The sequence below is a fragment of the Formica exsecta genome, unplaced genomic scaffold (assembly GCF_003651465.1).
Source record: "Formica exsecta isolate Colony F162 unplaced genomic scaffold, ASM365146v1 scaffold47, whole genome shotgun sequence".
Classification (NCBI taxonomy): domain Eukaryota; kingdom Metazoa; phylum Arthropoda; class Insecta; order Hymenoptera; family Formicidae; genus Formica; species Formica exsecta.
In genome coordinates this window covers 592,613-611,572 of record NW_021851936.1, presented here as the reverse complement: position 1 = coordinate 611,572, position 18,960 = coordinate 592,613, and the positions used below count along the sequence as shown (strand labels likewise).

The 18,960-nt window shown below is 32.0% G+C and overlaps 4 protein-coding genes across 4 annotated transcripts; all 4 read left to right on the top strand.

Moving 5' to 3' along the window:
• The first annotated feature begins 1,558 nt into the window (after positions 1–1,558).
• LOC115241209 (odorant receptor 43a-like) lies at positions 1,559–4,733 on the top strand. The gene is made up of 7 exons (XM_029816865.1): positions 1,559–1,598; positions 2,035–2,304; positions 2,673–3,141; positions 3,262–3,361; positions 3,559–3,678; positions 4,082–4,237; positions 4,456–4,733. Exons 1-7 carry the CDS (start codon positions 1,559–1,561, stop codon positions 4,507–4,509), a joined length of 1,209 nt encoding a protein of 402 aa, XP_029672725.1. The 3' UTR covers positions 4,510–4,733.
• Positions 4,734–6,971: 2,238 nt separating this feature from the next.
• Positions 6,972–10,132, top strand: LOC115241204 (odorant receptor 43a-like). The gene is made up of 7 exons (XM_029816858.1): positions 6,972–7,164; positions 7,584–7,853; positions 8,217–8,685; positions 8,808–8,907; positions 9,103–9,222; positions 9,700–9,855; positions 10,079–10,132. The coding sequence occupies exons 1-7, from the start codon at positions 7,125–7,127 to the stop codon at positions 10,130–10,132; spliced, it is 1,209 nt and encodes a 402-aa protein (XP_029672718.1). The 5' UTR covers positions 6,972–7,124.
• A 1,242-nt stretch (positions 10,133–11,374) lies between these two features.
• On the top strand, positions 11,375–14,372 carry LOC115241208 (odorant receptor 33b-like). The gene is made up of 7 exons (XM_029816863.1): positions 11,375–11,414; positions 11,810–12,079; positions 12,478–12,946; positions 13,064–13,163; positions 13,336–13,455; positions 13,941–14,096; positions 14,319–14,372. Exons 1-7 carry the CDS (start codon positions 11,375–11,377, stop codon positions 14,370–14,372), a joined length of 1,209 nt encoding a protein of 402 aa, XP_029672723.1.
• Positions 14,373–14,881: 509 nt separating this feature from the next.
• Positions 14,882–18,364, top strand: LOC115241201 (odorant receptor 43a-like). Its single transcript, XM_029816855.1, has 7 exons — positions 14,882–15,243; positions 15,652–15,921; positions 16,452–16,920; positions 17,030–17,129; positions 17,332–17,451; positions 17,931–18,086; positions 18,311–18,364. The coding sequence occupies exons 1-7, from the start codon at positions 15,009–15,011 to the stop codon at positions 18,362–18,364; spliced, it is 1,404 nt and encodes a 467-aa protein (XP_029672715.1). The 5' UTR covers positions 14,882–15,008.
• The last annotated feature ends 596 nt before the right edge of the window (positions 18,365–18,960 follow it).

Below are 18,960 nucleotides of genomic sequence, written 5' to 3'. Positions count from 1 at the left end.
GGTATTACTATTTTGCTTACGCATACCTTTCTTTATTGCGGTGCCGGGGAGATTGTAAAAATGCAAGTGAGTATTTACATATTTTAGAAAATTTATAAGTGGAGTATAAATGTGTTATATATAACAATACTATCACATCACATATCATATTATCTCGATACATTATTCTGTACATTGATTGTTAAGTGCGAGGATGTGTATCGCGCTATGTGCGATCTTGAATGGTACAAACTCGAGCCGAGAGAGGCAAGAAATCTTATCTTATTAATGAGACGAGCCAATCAATCCTTTTGTATCACGGCGGGAAAAATATTTCCTCTCACGATGACCACATTCTGCAGCGTAAGATAATTACGTGTGATAAACTTATCTAAAATATATAAATAGAAATGATTACCATTTATATCATATCGGAAAGATATATATGTATCTACAATTGCAGTTTTTCTTTCTTTGATGGATATAAAAAAAATTAATTTTTTTTTAAATTTTAAAATTTTCTTTACATTAATAACCCATATAATTTAAAAATTTTTCTTTCTGTTTGTTTCAAAAAAGTATTATTAAGAATTAATTATTAAAACGAAAATATAAAGAATAATAAATATTATCCATAGACATGTATGTATGTACATATATTCAAAATTACTTTAGCAAAAACAAATTGATTCTAACTTCAAATTGTCAACACCATAAATACGCTAATTAGAAATAATATCTTGTTACATGTTTATATGCATATGTTTCAGCTATTAAAAACGTCAGCTGGCTACATATCATTCTTGTTGGCAAAGCGAGGATAAAAGAATAAAAATCATGTTAGTGTAGCATTTATTCCAGTACGATATGAGTAGGTGTAATATAACTCCAAATAGATAATTATATACGAATAGAATAATAAGAGATATATCAATCAAAATATAAATAAAGTATTCGTGGATGATTTAATCCAATGTTTATTAGAATGAAAGATTTTCTTACGTTTTACATCACTATATACCGATACATTTTCCAATGAAATGTACATAAGTATAAACAGAATTTGAAGTTTCTTGTGAATGTAAGAATGTAATGACTTTTAATTAGTTTTTATTTGCTATTAGAATGCTTGTTTATGCTCTACGCAACAAGAACGAATTTTTTTTAAGACATCAGATAACAATTTTTTTTTTAATTTATCCCCTTTCTCTCGGAAAAAAAGCGTAAATAATGCGTGTAATAGAATCTATATAATCGTTTATCTTTAGCAAAGCTGAAGACTACTATAACCGATTATAGAAGCGTGAGAATATAACAGGTGTACACGCGACCGCTTTTTTTCCTCTTGTCTGTTATTTTTTGTTCGCACGAATATTTTGCGCGACGCATATGGTGTTGAAACTTGAAACAAGGATCGATTATTGTGAAATATTTAATATATGTTTTTTCGCGAGTTTATTGCTCGGCTTTTTAAGAGCTTCCACTATCGAGAGCATGCGCGAGATACGCTCTTGCTATACAGAAGGTAACGTCGTTTCGCGAAAAAGGAGTGGACGCCAGTCTTTAGACAACATTTGACATGGATGGTTCTAAATACTCCGGATACCAAGGTGCTTACGGTGATGGTTGCGACTGGAAAAAGGGACAGTTTTGTAAAAAAATATTTTTATACTCGTGGTGCAACATTTTAATCTTGAACGTTTTTTATTTTCTTACATCGCATCAATTTTAGCAAAATCTTCCCATCAATCGCCTCTTACTTAGTGTTGTGCCGATTGTAAAGAGACATAAATTATATGTGATTATGGCGATTTGAAATTGCTATAATTTTTATTGCTGTTATTTATTATTAATATAAATATTATTATTATTTTTAATTAATTACATTAAATTTGTGCATTGCATAATTAACAGAAATTATTATATATGGCTTTCAGATCATTTACTTCACGCATTTTGCGACGTTTTGCATTTAATTGTAAATTTATTTGCGACATATTTGACATTATGCGACGATTTCTACGAACTTCGACTTATTGGGATTTCTACAGGTAGACTTTGAATGGGCGGTGAAATTAAATCGTATCGTTCTCGACTTGATCGGACTCTGGCCTAAAACCGCGCAAAGCCCGCGACAGAAGTTATTGTGCGATCTTCGTGTGCTCGTCGTTTTTCTGGGGGTAACTCTCGGCCTTCTGATCCCTTCTATACACTCTCTGATAAGAATTCACGGGGATATCATGCTGATGATAGATAATTTACAATTCACTTTACCAACCATAAGCTGCTCGATAAGAATTGTGATCTTTTGGTGGAAGAAAGAAGGTAGAAACGCAAATATATCTGCCATAACTCTATGCTATAAAATGCGATAAATGATATACACGTAAATTGAATTAAGATAGTCCCTTTTATACTTAAATAATACGAAAAGAATCTGTTTACAGCTAAAAAAATTACAAGTTTATTGCGCAACATAAATTTCAGAGATTGCGGAAATTATGTACATATTATATATTCCTTTTTGTCAAACAAGTGAGGGAGAAGAAATATTATTTTTCGCAGTTCCTTCTCTTTTCTTAAACTTTTTTTAAATTTTATTTAAGATTAATTTTGAATGTAGTCTCTCTGTCTCAATTTAGCGGTACTCTTAAGCGCGCATTGAATCGTTTAATATATTGGCACTTTTGAAGCTATCATACCGATCATGGACATGATCGCGGAAGATTGGGTAAGGTCCAAGAGCGCGCGAGAGAGAAGAATGATGATCAAGAGGGCGCGGAGCGCGCACATAATTATCTCATGCGCGTATTGCATAATGGGAGTAGGATGCTTCTTTCTCATCATTTTGCCAGCTTTCGGTGTGTCGATGAGACTGACGCCGAACATCACTGATCCGGGGAGACCGATGCCTCTGCAAACCTATTACGTCTATGACGTGACAAGGCGGCCGCAGTACGAGCTGACATTTATCAGTCAGGCCATCTACATTGTTCTTGCTATGATGTCTTATACCGGAATTGACAATTTTCTCGGTCTGTTGGTATTTCACATATGCGGACAACTGGACATTCTCACGGATCGTTTGGCGCATTTGGATAAATATATCAATTCACGTGGCATACTGAGAAACTGCGTGGCGAAACATGTCTGTTTGCTCAGGTTTGCTATTTTATACACGTGCGAATGCTAAAGGATTGGTATAAAAAAAAAAAAAAGAAAAGAAGTATGTACGCTCGATTCTTCATCTTGTGACACATGCGAAATGATATTTTTTTACAGAGCCATCGATGTGATCGAAGATACGTACAATATAACGCTTCTCGCGTTATTCCTGTACTTTGCGATACTCTTTGCTTTGTATTGTTTCCGGATAATTAGCGTAAGTGTCGGAATGCATGGCTTAAATTGATCATTAACGATAAAAGAGATCAATGACTTTTAAAATATGTCACAAAAAACGTGAAAAAGAACTATACTTTTAACGTAATATCTTATCATATATTTGCTAATTAGTATTCTGTCAAGTCCCTATTTTAATTAATAAATTTTAAATTTTGATTAACATGAATTGATTAGCTATTCGATGAAGGAAATAATCTATCGCTCGTACACGTAGTGTATTTCACATCCAACGTTTTCAATATTTTTGCGCATATGTGCTTATATTGTGCTCTCGGCGAGATTTTGGTGGCCCAGGTAGATTATATATCGTTTTCTTTTATTATAAAAATCAAACAAATTATATATCTAATCAATTTTATTCAATCTAAGAAAGATTTAATTAACGTGCTATTAAAGTAAAATTTATTATATGTACATAGTAAAATTTTATATTGAATTCTATATAGAGGACAAAAAAAATTTTTTTACGATTTTATTTAATTTTTATTAAATTAAATTTCGTAGAAAATATATATTTAACGTAAACCTTTTTAAGAAAATGTAAATTACCAGCTAATTGCGTTCGTAATTTGTATATAAACATGTTAATTTTTAATTTATACAAATATTTTTAAGATGAATGGCTGATTTATATTTTCTTATGAAGCAACGGTATATATTAATTTGTGTTTAAAAATACTCTTGATGTTCTTTTAAGTGTAACGAGATATATTATGCGGCGTACAGTAACGAATGGTATTCGGTGAATTCAAAGAATGCTAGGGATTTATTGCCATTATTGATCAGAGGTGCTAAACCGATCTATCTCACCGCTGGAAAAGTGTTTCCCATGACAATAGCTACATTCTGTGGGGTAAGATATTTTAATGTTTGATTACTATTGTTGTGTAAAACGCACTTAAATGATACTAAAATCTCGTTGAAATCTCTTATATAATAATCACTGTATCACAATATTTTAGAAGTTTATAAAATAAATTTTTTTATGCCCCTCTATGCACAGTCTTCAACTTTGCGATTAATTGCACATTAGGATGACATTAATTACTATTTAAAAAAATATCTTTTTAGCTAATAAAAACATCAGCTGGTTATATATCTGTTTTGCATACAACGAGAAATTAATGAAGAAGTGAGATAAATATAATTTTTCATGTAATTTTTGACGGATACGATAGCTTTGAAAAAAAAACTGTTAAATTATCGAATATATTGTTTATAAATAAATTATAAATCTTGTTGCACAATTTGATTGAAATATGTTACGGAAATATTCTCCTTGTACAAGGAGGTTGAGGTAGAGAAGCCTAAAATTAAAATTAAAATGAACATACTCATGTACATACATTTTTATGAACCTGAAGCCAAATCAAATTACTTAGTAATAAGCAAATGTTATAATAAGATATCTATATAATATTAATAATCCTTTAATAATTGCAGGATGTTTAAAAACAAAATAAAAAATTTATTTATGACATGTCTGCGAATTTTATTTTACAAAGCTTTAGCACACGGCTTTATTCATAGATATTACCAATTTTAATAATATACTTCAGCTATTGGAAACATTGGCTGGCTATATATCATTTTTGTTGGCAAAGCGAGGATAAAAGTATAAAAATCATGTTAATGTAGCATTTATTCCAGTACGATATGAGTAAGTGTAATATAACCACAATTAGATAATTCCAATTATATACGAATAGAATGATAACAGAGATATATCAAGCGAGATAGAACTAAAGTATTCGTGGATGATTTAATCCAATGTTTGTTAGAGTAAAATATTTTCTTGCGTTTCATCACTACATACCGATACATTCTCAACGAAGTGTATATAAGTATACATAAGTATAAACACAATTTAAAGTCTCTCGTGAATGTAGAATGTAATGATTTTTAATTAATTTTTATCTGCTATTAAAATCTTTGTTTATGCTCTACACAACAAGAACGAATTCTTTTTAAGACTTTAGATAACCATTTTTTTAATTTATCTACTTTCCTTCGAAAAAGAGCGTAGCTGATGCGTGTGATAGAATCTATATAATCGTTTATCAACTATAACGAAGCTGTAGACTACTATAACCGATTATAGAAACGTGAGAATATAACAGGTGTACACGCGACCGTTTTTTTCTCTCGTCTGTTATTACGAAATTTTTTGCTCGCATGAATATTTTGCGCGATGCGCGATGATGAAACTTGAAACAAGGATCGATTATTGTGCAATATTTAATACATGTTTTTTCGCGAGTTTATTACCCGGCCTTTTTAAGAGCTTCCAATATCAAGAGCATGCGCTCTTGCTATACAGGAGGTAACGTCGTTTCGCAAAAAAGGAGCGGACGACAGTCTTTAGACAACATTTGACATGGATAGTTCTAAATACTCCGGATACCGAGGTGCTTACGGTAATGGTTGCGATTGGAAAAAGGGACAGTCTCGTAAAGAATATTTTTATATTCGCGGTGCAATGTTTTTATTTTCTCATATCGCATTTTAGTAAAATCTTCCCATCCATCTCCTCTTACTTAGTGTTGTATCTTACATAGTGCCGATTGTAATGAGACGTAAATTATATGTGATAACGACGACTTGAAATTGCTATGATTTTCATTGCTATTATTTATCATTAATATAAATATTATTATTATTTTTAATTAATTACACTAAATTTGTGTGCATAATTAACAGAAAGTATTATATATGGCTTTCAGATAATTCACGCATTTTGCGACATTTTGCATTCAATTATAGATTTATTTGTGACATGTTTGATATTATGCAATGATTTCTACGAACCTCGACTTATTGGGATTTCTATAGGTAGACTTTGAATGGGCGGTGAAACTAAATCGTATCGCTCTCGACTTGATCGGACTCTGGCCTAAAACCGCGCAAAGCCCGCAGCAGAAATTACTGTGCGATATTCGGGTGTTCGTCGTTTTTCTGGGAATAACTCTTTGCCTTCTGATCCCTTCTATACACTCACTGATAAGAATTCGCGGTGATATCATGCTGATGATAGATAATTTACAACTCACTTTGCCAACCATGAGCTGCCCAATAAGAATTGTGATCTATCAAGCGAGATAGAACTAAAGTATTCGTGGATGATTTAATCCAATGTTTGTTAGAGTAAAATATTTTCTTGCGTTTCATCACTACATACCGATACATTCTCAACGAAGTGTATATAAGTATACATAAGTATAAACACAATTTAAAGTCTCTCGTGAATGTAGAATGTAATGATTTTTAATTAATTTTTATCTGCTATTAAAATCTTTGTTTATGCTCTACACAACAAGAACGAATTCTTTTTAAGACTTTAGATAACCATTTTTTAAATTTATCTACTTTCCTTCGGAAAAAGAGCGTAGCTGATGCGTATGATAGAATCTATATAATCGTTTATCAACTATAACGAAGCTGTAAACTACTATAACCGATTATAGAAACGTGAGACTATAACAGGTGTACACGCAACCGTTTTTTTCTCTCGTCTGTTATTACGAAATTTTTTGCTCGCATGAATATTTTGCGCGATGCGCGATGATGAAACTTGAAACAAGGATCGATTATTGTGCAATATTTAATACATGTTTTTTCGCGAGTTTATTACCCGGCCTTTTTAAGAGCTTCCAATATCAAGAGCATGCGCTCTTGCTATACAGGAGGTAACGTCGTTTCGCAAAAAAGGAGCGGACGACAGTCTTTAGACAACATTTGACATGGATAGTTCTAAATACTCCGGATACCGAGGTGCTTACGGTGATTGTTGCGATTGGAAAAAGGGACAGTCTCGTAAAAAATATTTTTATACTCGCGGTGCAACGTTTTTATTTTCTCATATCGCATTTTAGTAAAATCTTCCCATCCATCTCCTCTTACTTAGTGTTGTATCTTACATAGTGCCGATTGTAATGAGACGTAAATTATATGTGATAACGACGACTTGAAATTGCTATGATTTTCATTGCTATTATTTATCATTAATATAAATATTATTATTATTTTTAATTAATTACACTAAATTTGTGTGCATAATTAACAGAAAGTATTATATATGGCTTTCAGATAATTCACGCATTTTGCGACATTTTGCATTCAATTATAGATTTATTTGTGACATGTTTGATATTATGCAATGATTTCTACGAACCTCGACTTATTGGGATTTCTATAGGTAGACTTTGAATGGGCGGTGAAACTAAATCGTATCGCTCTCGACTTGATCGGACTCTGGCCTAAAACCGCGCAAAGCCCGCAGCAGAAATTACTGTGCGATATTCGGGTGTTCGTCGTTTTTCTGGGAATAACTCTTTGCCTTCTGATCCCTTCTATACACTCACTGATAAGAATTCGCGGTGATATCATGCTGATGATAGATAATTTACAACTCACTTTGCCAACCATGAGCTGCCCAATAAGAATTGTGATCTTTTGGTGGAAGAAAGAAGGTAGAAACGCAAATATATCTGCCGTAACTCTATGCTATAAAATGCAATAAATGATATATATGTAAATTGAATTAAGATAATCTCTTTTATATTTAAATAATACGAAAAGAATCCGTTTATAAAAAAATTACAAGTTTATCACGCAGCAAAAATTTCAGAGATTGCGGAAACTATGTACATATTATGTACATAATATATATTAATTTTGTCAAATAAGCGAAGGAGAAGAAATATTATTTTTCGCAGTTTCTTCTCTTTCTTCTATTTTATTTAAGGTTTATCATGAACGTAGTCTTTCTATCTTAATTTGGTGGTACTCTTAAGCGCGCATTCGAATCGTTTAATACATTGGCATTTTTGTAGCTATCATACCGATCATGGACATGATGGCGGAGGATTGGGTAAGGTCCACGAGCGTGCGAGAGAAAAGGATGATGATCAAGAGGGCGCGGATTGCGCACATAATTATCATATGCTCGTATTGCATAATGGGAGTAACGTGCTTCTTTATCATCGTTCTGCCAAGTTTCGGCGTGTCGATGAGAATGACGCCGAACATAACCGATCCAGGGAGACCGATGCCGCTGCAAACCCATTATGTCTACGACGTGACGAGGCAGCCGCAGTATGAGTTGACATTTATCAGTCAGGCCGTCTATATCATTCTCGGCATGATATCCTATACCGGAATCGATAATTTTCTTGGTCTGTTAATATTTCACATATGCGGGCAATTGGATATTCTCACAGATCGTTTGGCGCATTTGGATAAATATATCAATTCACGCGACATGTTGAGAAACTGCATTGCGAAACATGTCCGTTTGCTCAGGTTTGCTATTTTATACACGCGCGAATGCCGATGAATCCGTATAAAAAAAAAGAAAAAAAGTATGATTCTTTATCTCAATTCTTCATCTTGTGACACATGCAAAATAATATTTTTTTTTACAGAGCCATCGACGTGATGGAAGATACGTACAATATAACGCTTCTCACGTTATTTCTGTATTTTGCGATACTCTTTGCTTTGTACTGTTTCCGGATAATTAGCGTAAGTTTCGGAAAGCATGACTTAAATTGATCTTTAACGATAAAAGAAATCAATAACTTTTAAAATGTGTCACAAAGAAACATGAAAAAGAACAATTTTAACGTAATATCTTATCATAAATTTACAAATTAGTATTCTTTTAGATCTCTATTTTAATTAATAAATTTTAAATTTTAATTGACATGAATTGAATAGCTATTCGATGAAGGAAATGATCTGTCGTTTGTTCATTTGGTGTATTTCGCATCCAACGTTTTCAATATTTTTGCGCATATGTGCTTGCATTGTGCTCTCGGCGAGATTTTGATGGCCCAGGTATATTATATATATCGGTTTCTTTTTTTATAAAAATCAAACAAATTACATATATAACCATTGATTCCCAACCTAAAGAAAATTTGCATAACGTACTATTAAAGTTAAATTGATTATATATACATAGCAAAATTTAATATTGAATTCTATGTAGAATATAAAAAGAATTATTTACGATTTTATTTTATTTTTATTTAATTAAATATCGTAGAAAATATATTTAACGTAAGCTTTTTTAAGAATATAAAATAATATAGATTGTTTACAACAGGATCGTAAAGTGCTGGCATGTGTATAATTTCATGTGTAGAAAATTTTTAAGAAAATGTAAATTACCATCTAATTGCATTCGTAATTTGTATATAAACATATTAATTTATACAAATATTTTTAAGATGAATGGCTGATTTTTATTTTCTTATGAAACAACGGTATATATCAATTTGTATCTAAAAATACTCTTAATGACCTTTTAAGTGTAACGAGATATATTATGCGGCGTACAGTAACGAATGGTATTCCGTGAATTCAATAAATGCGAGGGATTTATTGCCATTACTGATCAGAGGTACTAAACCGATCTATCTCACCGCTGGAAAAGTGTTTCCCATGACAATAGCTACATTCTGTGGAGTAAGATATTTTAATGTTTGATTACTATTGTTGTGTAAAACGCATTTAAATGACACTAAAATCTCGTTGAATTCTTTTATATAATAATTTTGGTATCACAATATTAAAAGTTTACAAAATTATTTTTTTTATACCCCTCTATACACAATCTCCAACTTTGCGATTAATTGCACATTAGGATGACATTATTAATCGTAATACTATTTTAAAAATATCTTTTTAGCTAATAAAAACATCAGCTGGTTATATATCTGTTTTGCACACGACAAGAAATTAATGAAGAAATGAAATAAATATAATTTTGCATGTATTTTCTGATAGAATACAATAGCTTTGAAAAACTAATTATCGAATATATTGTTTGTAAATATATTATAAATATTATTGAGTAATTTGATTGAAATATGCTATGAAAACAAACTCCTTGTAGAAGGAGGTTTGAGGTAGAGAGGCCTAAAATTAAAATTAAAATGCAAATACTCATGTACATCTTTTTATGAACCCGAAGTCGAATCAAATTAATAAGCAAATGTTATAATAAGATATCTATATAATTTTAATAATCTTTTAATAATTGCAGGATGTTTAAATACAGAACAAAAATTTTTCTTATATGTCTGCGACTTTAACTTTACAGAGCTTTAGCATATGGCTTTATTCATAAAAATTCCCAATTTTAATAATATACTTTATCTATTAAAAACATCGGCTGGCTACTTATCAGTTTTGATAAAGCGAGTTTGGTAAACCGAGGATAAAAGTATAAAAATCAAGTTAGTGTAGCATTTATTCCAATACGATATGAGTAGGTGTAATAGAACTCCAATTCGATAATTATGCACGAGTAGAATAATAACAAAGATATATTAATCAAAATAAGTATTCGTGGATGATTTAATCCAATGTTTGTTAAAGCGAAAAAATTTTCTTGCGTTTTACATCACTATATACCGATACATTCTCCAATGATGTGTACATAAGTATAAACAGAATTCGAAGTCTCTTGTGAATGTAAGAATGTAATGACGTTTAATTTGTTTTTATCTGCTATTAGAATTCTTGTTTAATATGCTTTACGCAACAAGAACAAATTTTATTTAGACCTTGGGATAAACATTTTTTAAATTTATTCACTTTCCTCCGGAAAAAAGCGTAGATGATGCGTGTGATAGAATCTATATAATCGTTTATCAACTATAACGAAGCAATAGACAACTATAACCGACTATAGAAACGTGAGAATATAACAGGTGTACACGCGACCGCTTTCTTTTTTTCGTCTATTATTACGAAATTTTTTGCTCGCACGAGTATTTTGCGCGATGCGTACACTGCTGAAACTTGAAACAAGGATCGATTATTGTGGAATATTTAATATGTGTTTTTTCGCGAGTTTATTGTCCGGCCATTTTAATAACTTCCACTATCGAGAGCATGCGCGAGAGGCGCTCTTGCTATACAGGAGGTAACGTCGTTTCGCGAAAAAGGAGCGGACGCCAGTCTTCAGATAACATTTGACATGGATGGTTCTAAATACTCCGGCTATCGAGGTGCTTACGGTGATGATTGCGATTGGAGGAAGGGACAGTCTTGTAAAAAATATTTTTATACTCGTGGTGCAACGTTTTCTATTTTCTCATATCTCTTTTTAGCAAAAATTTCTTCCCATCCATCGCCTGTTACTTAATGTTCCGATTCTAAAGAAACGTAAATTATATGTGATTACGGCGAATTGAAATTGCTATGATTTTTATTGCTGAGATATAAATATTATTATTATTTTTAACTAATTACACTGAATTTGTGTGCATAATTATCAGATAATATTATATATGGCTTTCAGATAATTTATTTCACGCGATATTTTGCATTTAATTGTAGATTTATTTGTGACATGTTTGACATTATGCGGTGATTTCCATGAACCTCGACTTATTGGGATTTCTACAGGTAGACTTCGAATGGGCGGTGAAACTGAATCGTATTGCTCTCGACTTGATCGGACTCTGGCCTAAAACCGCCCAAAACCCGCGACAGAAGTTATTGTGCGATATTCGAGTGCTCGTCGTTTTTCTGGGGGTAACTCTCGGCGTTCTGATTCCTTCTATGCACTCCCTGATAAGAATTCACGGGGATATCATGCTGATGATTGATAATTTACAATTCACTTTGCCAGCCGTGAGCTGCTCGATAAGAATCGTAATCTTTTGGTGGAAGAAAGAAGGTAGAAACGCAAATATATCTGCCGTAATACTATGCTATAAAATGCGATAAATGGTATACACGTAAATTGAATTAAGATGGTCCCTTTTATACAAGTAATATAAAAAGAATCAAAAAGATTACAAGTTTGTCGTACAGAAATAATTTCAGAAATTGCGGAAATTATGTATATAATATAAATTCCTTTTTGTCAAACATGTGAGGAACAAGAAATATTATTTTTCGCAGTTTCTTCTTTTTTTTTAAACTTTTTTCTATTTTAATTAAAATAAAGTTAAAAATAAAATAAAATTTTTTCTATTTTATTTAAGATCAATCTTGAACGTAGTCTCTCTGTCTAAATTTAGCGGTACTCTTAAATGCGCATTCAAATCGTTTAATATATTGGCACTTTTGAAGCTATCATACCGATCATGGACATGATCGCGGGGGATTGGGTAAGGTCCAAGAGCGCGCAAGAGAGAAGGATGATGATCAAGTGGGCGCGAAGCGCGCGCATAATTATCACGTGCGCGTATTGCATAATGGGAGTAGCGTGCTTGTTTATCATCGTTCTGCCAGGTTTCGGCGTTTCGATGAGACTGACGCCGAACATTACCGATCCGGGAAGACCGATGCCGCTGCAAACCCATTACATCTACGACGTGACGAGGCGGCCGCAGTACGAGCTGACATTTATTAGTCAGGCCGTCTACATCCTTCTCGCCATCATGTCCTATACCGGAATCGACAATTTTCTCGGTCTGTTGATATTTCACATATGTGGCCAATTGGACATTCTCACGGATCGTTTGATACATTTGGATAAATATATCAATTCACGCGACATGTTGAGAAACTGCGTGGCGAAACATGTCCGTTTGCTCAGGTTTGCTATTTTATACACACACAAATGCCAATGGATTCGTATAAAAAAAAAGGGAGAAAAAGTATGCACGCTCGCTTCTTCACCTTATGACACACGCAAAATGATATTTTTTTACAGTGCCATCGACGTGATCGAAGATACGTACAATATAACGCTTCTCGCGTTATTCGTGTACTTTGCGATACTCTTTGCTTTCTACGGTTTCCGGATAATTAGCGTAAGTGTCCAAAAGCATGGCTTAAATTGATCTCTAACGATAAAAGAGATCAATAACGCGTTTAAAATGTGTCCCAAAAAAACGTGAAAAAGAAATAAATTTGCAACTTCATATTCAAGTCCCTATTTTAATTAAATTAAATTTTAAATTTTAATTGAGGTGAATTGATTAGCTATTCGATGAAGGAAATGATCTATCGCTCGCTCACTTGGTATATTTCACATCCAACGTTTTCAATCTTTTTGCGCATATGTGCTTATATTGTGCTCTTGGCGAGATTTTGGTGGCCCAGGTAGATTTTATATCATTTTCCTTTATTATAAAACTTAAGTGAATTAAATATATAATTGATTTTATTCAATCTAAGAAAGATTTGATTAACGTTCTATTAAAGTTAAATTTATTATATGTATATATCAAGATTTAATATTGAGTTCTATATAGAATATAAAAATTTTTTTTACGGTTTTATTTAATTTTTATTAAAATAAATATCATAGAAGATATATTTAACGTAAAGTTTTTTAAGAATATAAAATAATATAAATTGTTTTACAACAGTATGTTCATGATCGTAAAGTATTTGCATATGTATAATCTTAGGTGTGGCAAATTTTTAAGAAAATATAAATTATCAACTAATTGCGTTCGTAATTTGTATACAAACATATTAATTTATACAAATACTTTTAAGATGAATGCTTGATTTTTATTTTTTTATGAAGCAACGTGCATATATTAATTTGTATCTAAAAATACTCTTGATGCTCTTTTAAGTGTAATGAGATTTATTACGCGGCGTACAGTAACGAATGGTACTCGGTGGATTCAAAAAATGCGAGGGATTTATTGCCATTACTGATCAGAGGCGCTAAACCGATCTATCTCACCGCTGGAAAAGTGTTTCCCATGACAATGGCTACATTTTGTGGGGTAAGATATTTTAATGTTTGATTACTATTGTGGTGCAAAAGTATTTAAATGACATTTAAATCTCGTTGAAATCTCTTATATAATAATCTCTGTATCACAATATTTTAAAAGTTTATAAAATTAACTTTTTTATACCTTTTTACACATTCTTCAACTTTGCGATTAATTGCACATTAGGATGACATTATTAATCGTATTACTATTTAAAAAATATCTTTTTAGCTAGTAAAAACATCAGCTGGTTATATATCTGTTTTGCACACAACGAGAAATTAATGAAAAAATATAATTTTTCATATAATTTCTGACAGGATACGATAGCTTTGGAAAACTGTTTAATTATCGAATATATTGTTTATAAGTAAATTATAAATCTTATTGCATAATTTGATTGAAATATGCTACGGAAATTTGCTGCTTGTACAAGGAGGTTCGAGGTAGAGATGCCTAAAATTAAAATTAAAATGCACATACTTATGTACATCTTTTTATAAACCTGAAGCCAAATCAAATTATTTAATAATAAGCAAATGTTATAATAAGTTATCTATATAATTTTAATAATCCTTTAATAATTGCAGGATGTTTAAAAACAGAATAAAAAGAATGTAATGACCCTTAATTAGTTTTTATCTGCTATTAGAACTCTTGTTTAATATGCTCTACGCAACAAGAACGATTTTTTTTTAAGACTTTAGATAACCATTTTTTCAATTTATCCATTTTCCTTCGGAAAAAGAGGGTAGATGATGCGTGTGATAGAATCTATATAATCGTTTATCTACTATAGCGAAGCTGTGGACTATTATAATCGATTACAGAAATGTGAGAATATAACAGGTGTACACGCGACCGCTTTTTTTCTCTCGTCTATTATTACGCAATTTTTTGCTCGCACGAATATTTTGCGCGATGCGTACGGTGCTGAAACTTGAAACAAGGATCGATTATTGTGGAATATTTAATATATGTTTTTTGCGAGTTTATTACCCGACCTTTTTAAGATCTTCCACTATCGAAGCATGCGCGAGAGACGCTCTTGCTATACAGGAGGTAACGTCGTTTCGCGAAAAAGGAGCGGACACCAGTCTTCAGATAACTTTTGACATGGATGGTTCTAAATACTCCGGATACCGAGGTGCTTACAGTGATGATTGCGATTGGAAAAAGGGGCAGTCTTGTAAAAAATATTTTTATACTCGTGGTGCAACGTTTTTTATTTTCTCATATCGCATTTTAGCAAAATCTCTTCCCATCCATTTCCTCTTACTTAGTGTTGTGCCGATTCTAAAGAAACGTAAATTATATGTGATTACGGCGATTTGAAATTGTTATGATTTTTATTGCTGTTATTAATATAAATATTATTATTATTTTTTACTAATTACACTGAATTTGTGTGCATAATTACCAGGAAGTATTATATATGGCTTTTAAATAATTTACTTCACGCATTTTGCGATATTTTGCATTTAATTGTAGATTTATTTGTGACATGTTTGACATTATGCTATGATTTCCATGAACGTCGACTTATTGAGATTTTTACAGATAGACTTTGAATGGGCGGTGAAACTAAATCGTATTGCTCTCAACTTAATCGGACTCTGGCCTAAAACCGCGCAAAACCCGCGACAGAAGTTATTATGCGATATTCGAGTGCTCCTCGTTTTTCTGGGGGTAACTCTCGGCGTTTTGATCCCTTCTATGCACTCCCTGATAAGAATTCACGGGGATATCATGCTGATGATTGATAATTTACAATTCACTTTGCCAGCCGTGAGCTGCTCGATAAGAATCGTGATCTTTTGGTGGAAGAAAGAAGGTAGAGACGCAAATATATCTGCCGTAATTTTATGCTATAAAATGCGATAAATGATATACACATAAATTGAATTAAGATAGGGTAAATGTTCAGATTAACTTACACCTCACGGATCGTTTTCATTTTCACATATATTATAGGGGAGCGCCACAAAATTCAAAGTGTGTGTTACTTAGGAACGTGCCCTCTATAATATATGTAAAAATGAAAACGATCCGTGAGGTGTAAGTTAATCTGAACATTTACCTAAGATAGTTCATTTTATACAAATAATATAAAAAGAATCAAAAAAATTACAAGGTTGTCGTGCAGAAAGAATTTCAGAAATTGCGGAAATTAAGTATATAGTATAAATTCCTTTTTGTCAAACATTTGAGGAACAAGAAATATTATTTTTCGCACTTTCTTCTTTTTTTCTAAACTTTCTTATTTTGTATTTAAGATTAATCTTGAACGTAATCTCTCTATCTCAATTTAGCGGTACTCTTAAATACGCATTCGAATCATTTAATATATTGGCACTTTTGAAGCTATCATACCGATCATGGACATGATCGCGGAGGATTGGGTAAGGTCCAAGAGCACGCGAGAGAGAAGGATGATGATCAGGAGAGCGCGAAGCGCGCGCATAATTATCACATGCGCGTATTGCATAATGGGAGTAGCGTGCTTCTTTATCATCGTTCTGCCAGGTTTCGGCGTTTCGATGAGACTGACGCCGAACATTACCGATCCGGGAAGACCGATGCCGCTGCAAAGCCATTACATCTACGACGTGACGAGGCGGCCGCAGTACGAGCTGACATTTATCAGTCAGGCCGTCTACATTCTTCTCGCCATCATGTCTTACACCGGAATCGATAATTTTCTCGGTCTTCTGATATTTCACATATGTGGTCAATTGGACATTCTTACGGATCGGTTGGCGCATTTGGATAAATATACCAATTCATGCGACATGCTGAAAAATTGCGTTGCGAAGCATGTCCGTTTACTCAGGTTTGCTACTTTATACACGTGCAAATGCCGATGAATCCGCATAAAAAAAAAGAAGTATGCACGCTCGATTCTTCATCTTATGACACGCGAAATAATATTTTTTTTATAGAGCCATCGATGTGATCGAAGATACGTACAATATAACGCTTCTCGCGTTATTCGTGTACTTTGCGATACTCTTTGCTTTCTACGGTTTCCGGATAATTAGCGTAAGTGTCCAAGAGCATGGTTTGTATTGATCTCTAACGATAAAAGAGATCAAACGCGTTTGAAATGTGTAACAAAAAAACTATTGTGAAAAAGAAATATTTTTATATAATATCTTATCATAAATTTGCAACTTATTCAAGTATTCGAGTCCCTATTTTAATTAAATTAAATTCTAAATTTTAATTGACATGAATTGATTAGCTATTCGATGAAGGAAATGATCTATCGCTCGCTCACTTGTTATATTTCACATCCAACGTTTTCAATATTTTTGCGCATATGTGCTTATATTGTGCTCTCGGCGAGATTTTAGTGGCCCAGGTAAATTATATATCATTTTCTTTTATTATAAAAATCAAACAAATTATATATATAATCAATTTTATTCAATCTAAGGAAGATTTGATTAACGTACTATTAAAATCAAATTTATTGTATGTACATAGCAAAATTTAATATTGAGTTCTATATAGAATACAAAAAAATTCTTTTTACGATTTTATTTAATTAAATTAAATATCATAGAAGATATATTTAACGTAAACTTTTTTACGAATAAAATAATATAGATTGTTTTACAACAGAATGTTCATGATCGTAAAGTGTTTGTATGTGTATAATCATAGGTGTAGCAAATTTTTAAGAAAATATAAATTATCAACTAATCGCGTTCGTAATTTGTATATAAATATATTAATTTATACAAATATTTTTAAGATAAATGATTGATTTTTATTTTTTTATGAAGCAACGTGCATATATTAATTTGTATCTAAAAATACTCTTGATGCTCTTTTAAGTGTAACGAGATATATTATGCGGCGTACAGTAACGAATGGTACTCGGTGGATTCAAAAAATGCGAGGGATTTATTGCCATTACTGATCAGAGGCGCTAAACCGATCTATCTCACCGCTGGAAAAGTGTTTCCCATGACAATGGCTACATTTTGTGGGGTAAGATATTTTAATGTTAGATTACTATTGTTGTATAAAAGTATTCAAATGACACTAAAATCTTGTTGAAATCTCTTATATAATAATCTCTGTATCACAATATTTTAAATGTTTACAAAATTAATTTTTTTATACCTCTATGCACAATCTTCAACTTTGCGATTAATTACACATCAGAATAACATTATTAATCGCATTACTCTATTTAAGAAATATCTTTTTAGCTAATAAAAACATCAGCTGGTTATATATCTGTTTTGCATACAACGAGAAATTAATGAGAAAATGAGATAAATATAATTTTTCATGTAATTTCTGACAGAATACGATAGCTTTGGAAAACTGTTTAATTATCAAATATGTTGTTTATAAATAAATTTTAGATCTTATTGTATAATTTGATTGAAATATGCTACGGATTGTTCAAGGAGGTTTGAGGTAGAGAGGCCTGAAAGGACAACACACTATCAGATACAGAACAACAATCCAAATCAAAAAGTTTCAAACCATTTTTTTATCTAAGCTTTCTTTTTGTTGTTATACGATGTTAAAGTTAGCTAATCAGTGCCTGTCTATACAGCGGAAGGCTTTCTCGCTACTCCCATCCCCGCTGTATCTTTCCTGCTTTCCACTATAGATAGGCTAATTAATTAATTTTAACATCATATAACAACGAAAAGAAAACTCACAATCAGATCAAAAAATGATTTAGGACTTTTCGATTTAGATTGTTGTCCTGTGTCTGATGGTGTGCTCCATATATGTTTTTTCAATTACACCCCGTATAATTTTAATAACCCTTTAATAAATTGCAGGATGTTTAAAAACAATATGAAAAAATTATTTATAATATGTCTGCGAGTTTTACTTTACA

Excerpts from the sequence above, each read along its gene's own strand:
- LOC115241209 (XM_029816865.1), top strand. The coding sequence starts at position 1,559 with ATGGATGGTTCTAAATACTCCGGATACCAAGGTGCTTACG. Across the intron at positions 1,599-2,034 it reads CGGATACCAAGGTGCTTACG|ACTTTGAATGGGCGGTGAAA; the intron begins GTGATGGTTGCG and ends TTCTACAGGTAG. Across the intron at positions 3,362-3,558 it reads ATTGTTTCCGGATAATTAGC|CTATTCGATGAAGGAAATAA; the intron begins GTAAGTGTCGGA and ends TGAATTGATTAG.
- LOC115241204 (XM_029816858.1), top strand. The coding sequence starts at position 7,125 with ATGGATAGTTCTAAATACTCCGGATACCGAGGTGCTTACG. Across the intron at positions 7,854-8,216 it reads CTTTTGGTGGAAGAAAGAAG|CTATCATACCGATCATGGAC; the intron begins GTAGAAACGCAA and ends GCATTTTTGTAG. Across the intron at positions 8,908-9,102 it reads ACTGTTTCCGGATAATTAGC|CTATTCGATGAAGGAAATGA; the intron begins GTAAGTTTCGGA and ends TGAATTGAATAG.
- LOC115241208 (XM_029816863.1), top strand. The coding sequence starts at position 11,375 with ATGGATGGTTCTAAATACTCCGGCTATCGAGGTGCTTACG. Across the intron at positions 12,080-12,477 it reads CTTTTGGTGGAAGAAAGAAG|CTATCATACCGATCATGGAC; the intron begins GTAGAAACGCAA and ends GCACTTTTGAAG. Across the intron at positions 14,097-14,318 it reads CAATGGCTACATTTTGTGGG|CTAGTAAAAACATCAGCTGG; the intron begins GTAAGATATTTT and ends ATATCTTTTTAG.
- LOC115241201 (XM_029816855.1), top strand. The coding sequence starts at position 15,009 with ATGCGTACGGTGCTGAAACTTGAAACAAGGATCGATTATTGTGGAATA. Across the intron at positions 15,922-16,451 it reads CTTTTGGTGGAAGAAAGAAG|CTATCATACCGATCATGGAC; the intron begins GTAGAGACGCAA and ends GCACTTTTGAAG. Across the intron at positions 17,130-17,331 it reads ACGGTTTCCGGATAATTAGC|CTATTCGATGAAGGAAATGA; the intron begins GTAAGTGTCCAA and ends TGAATTGATTAG.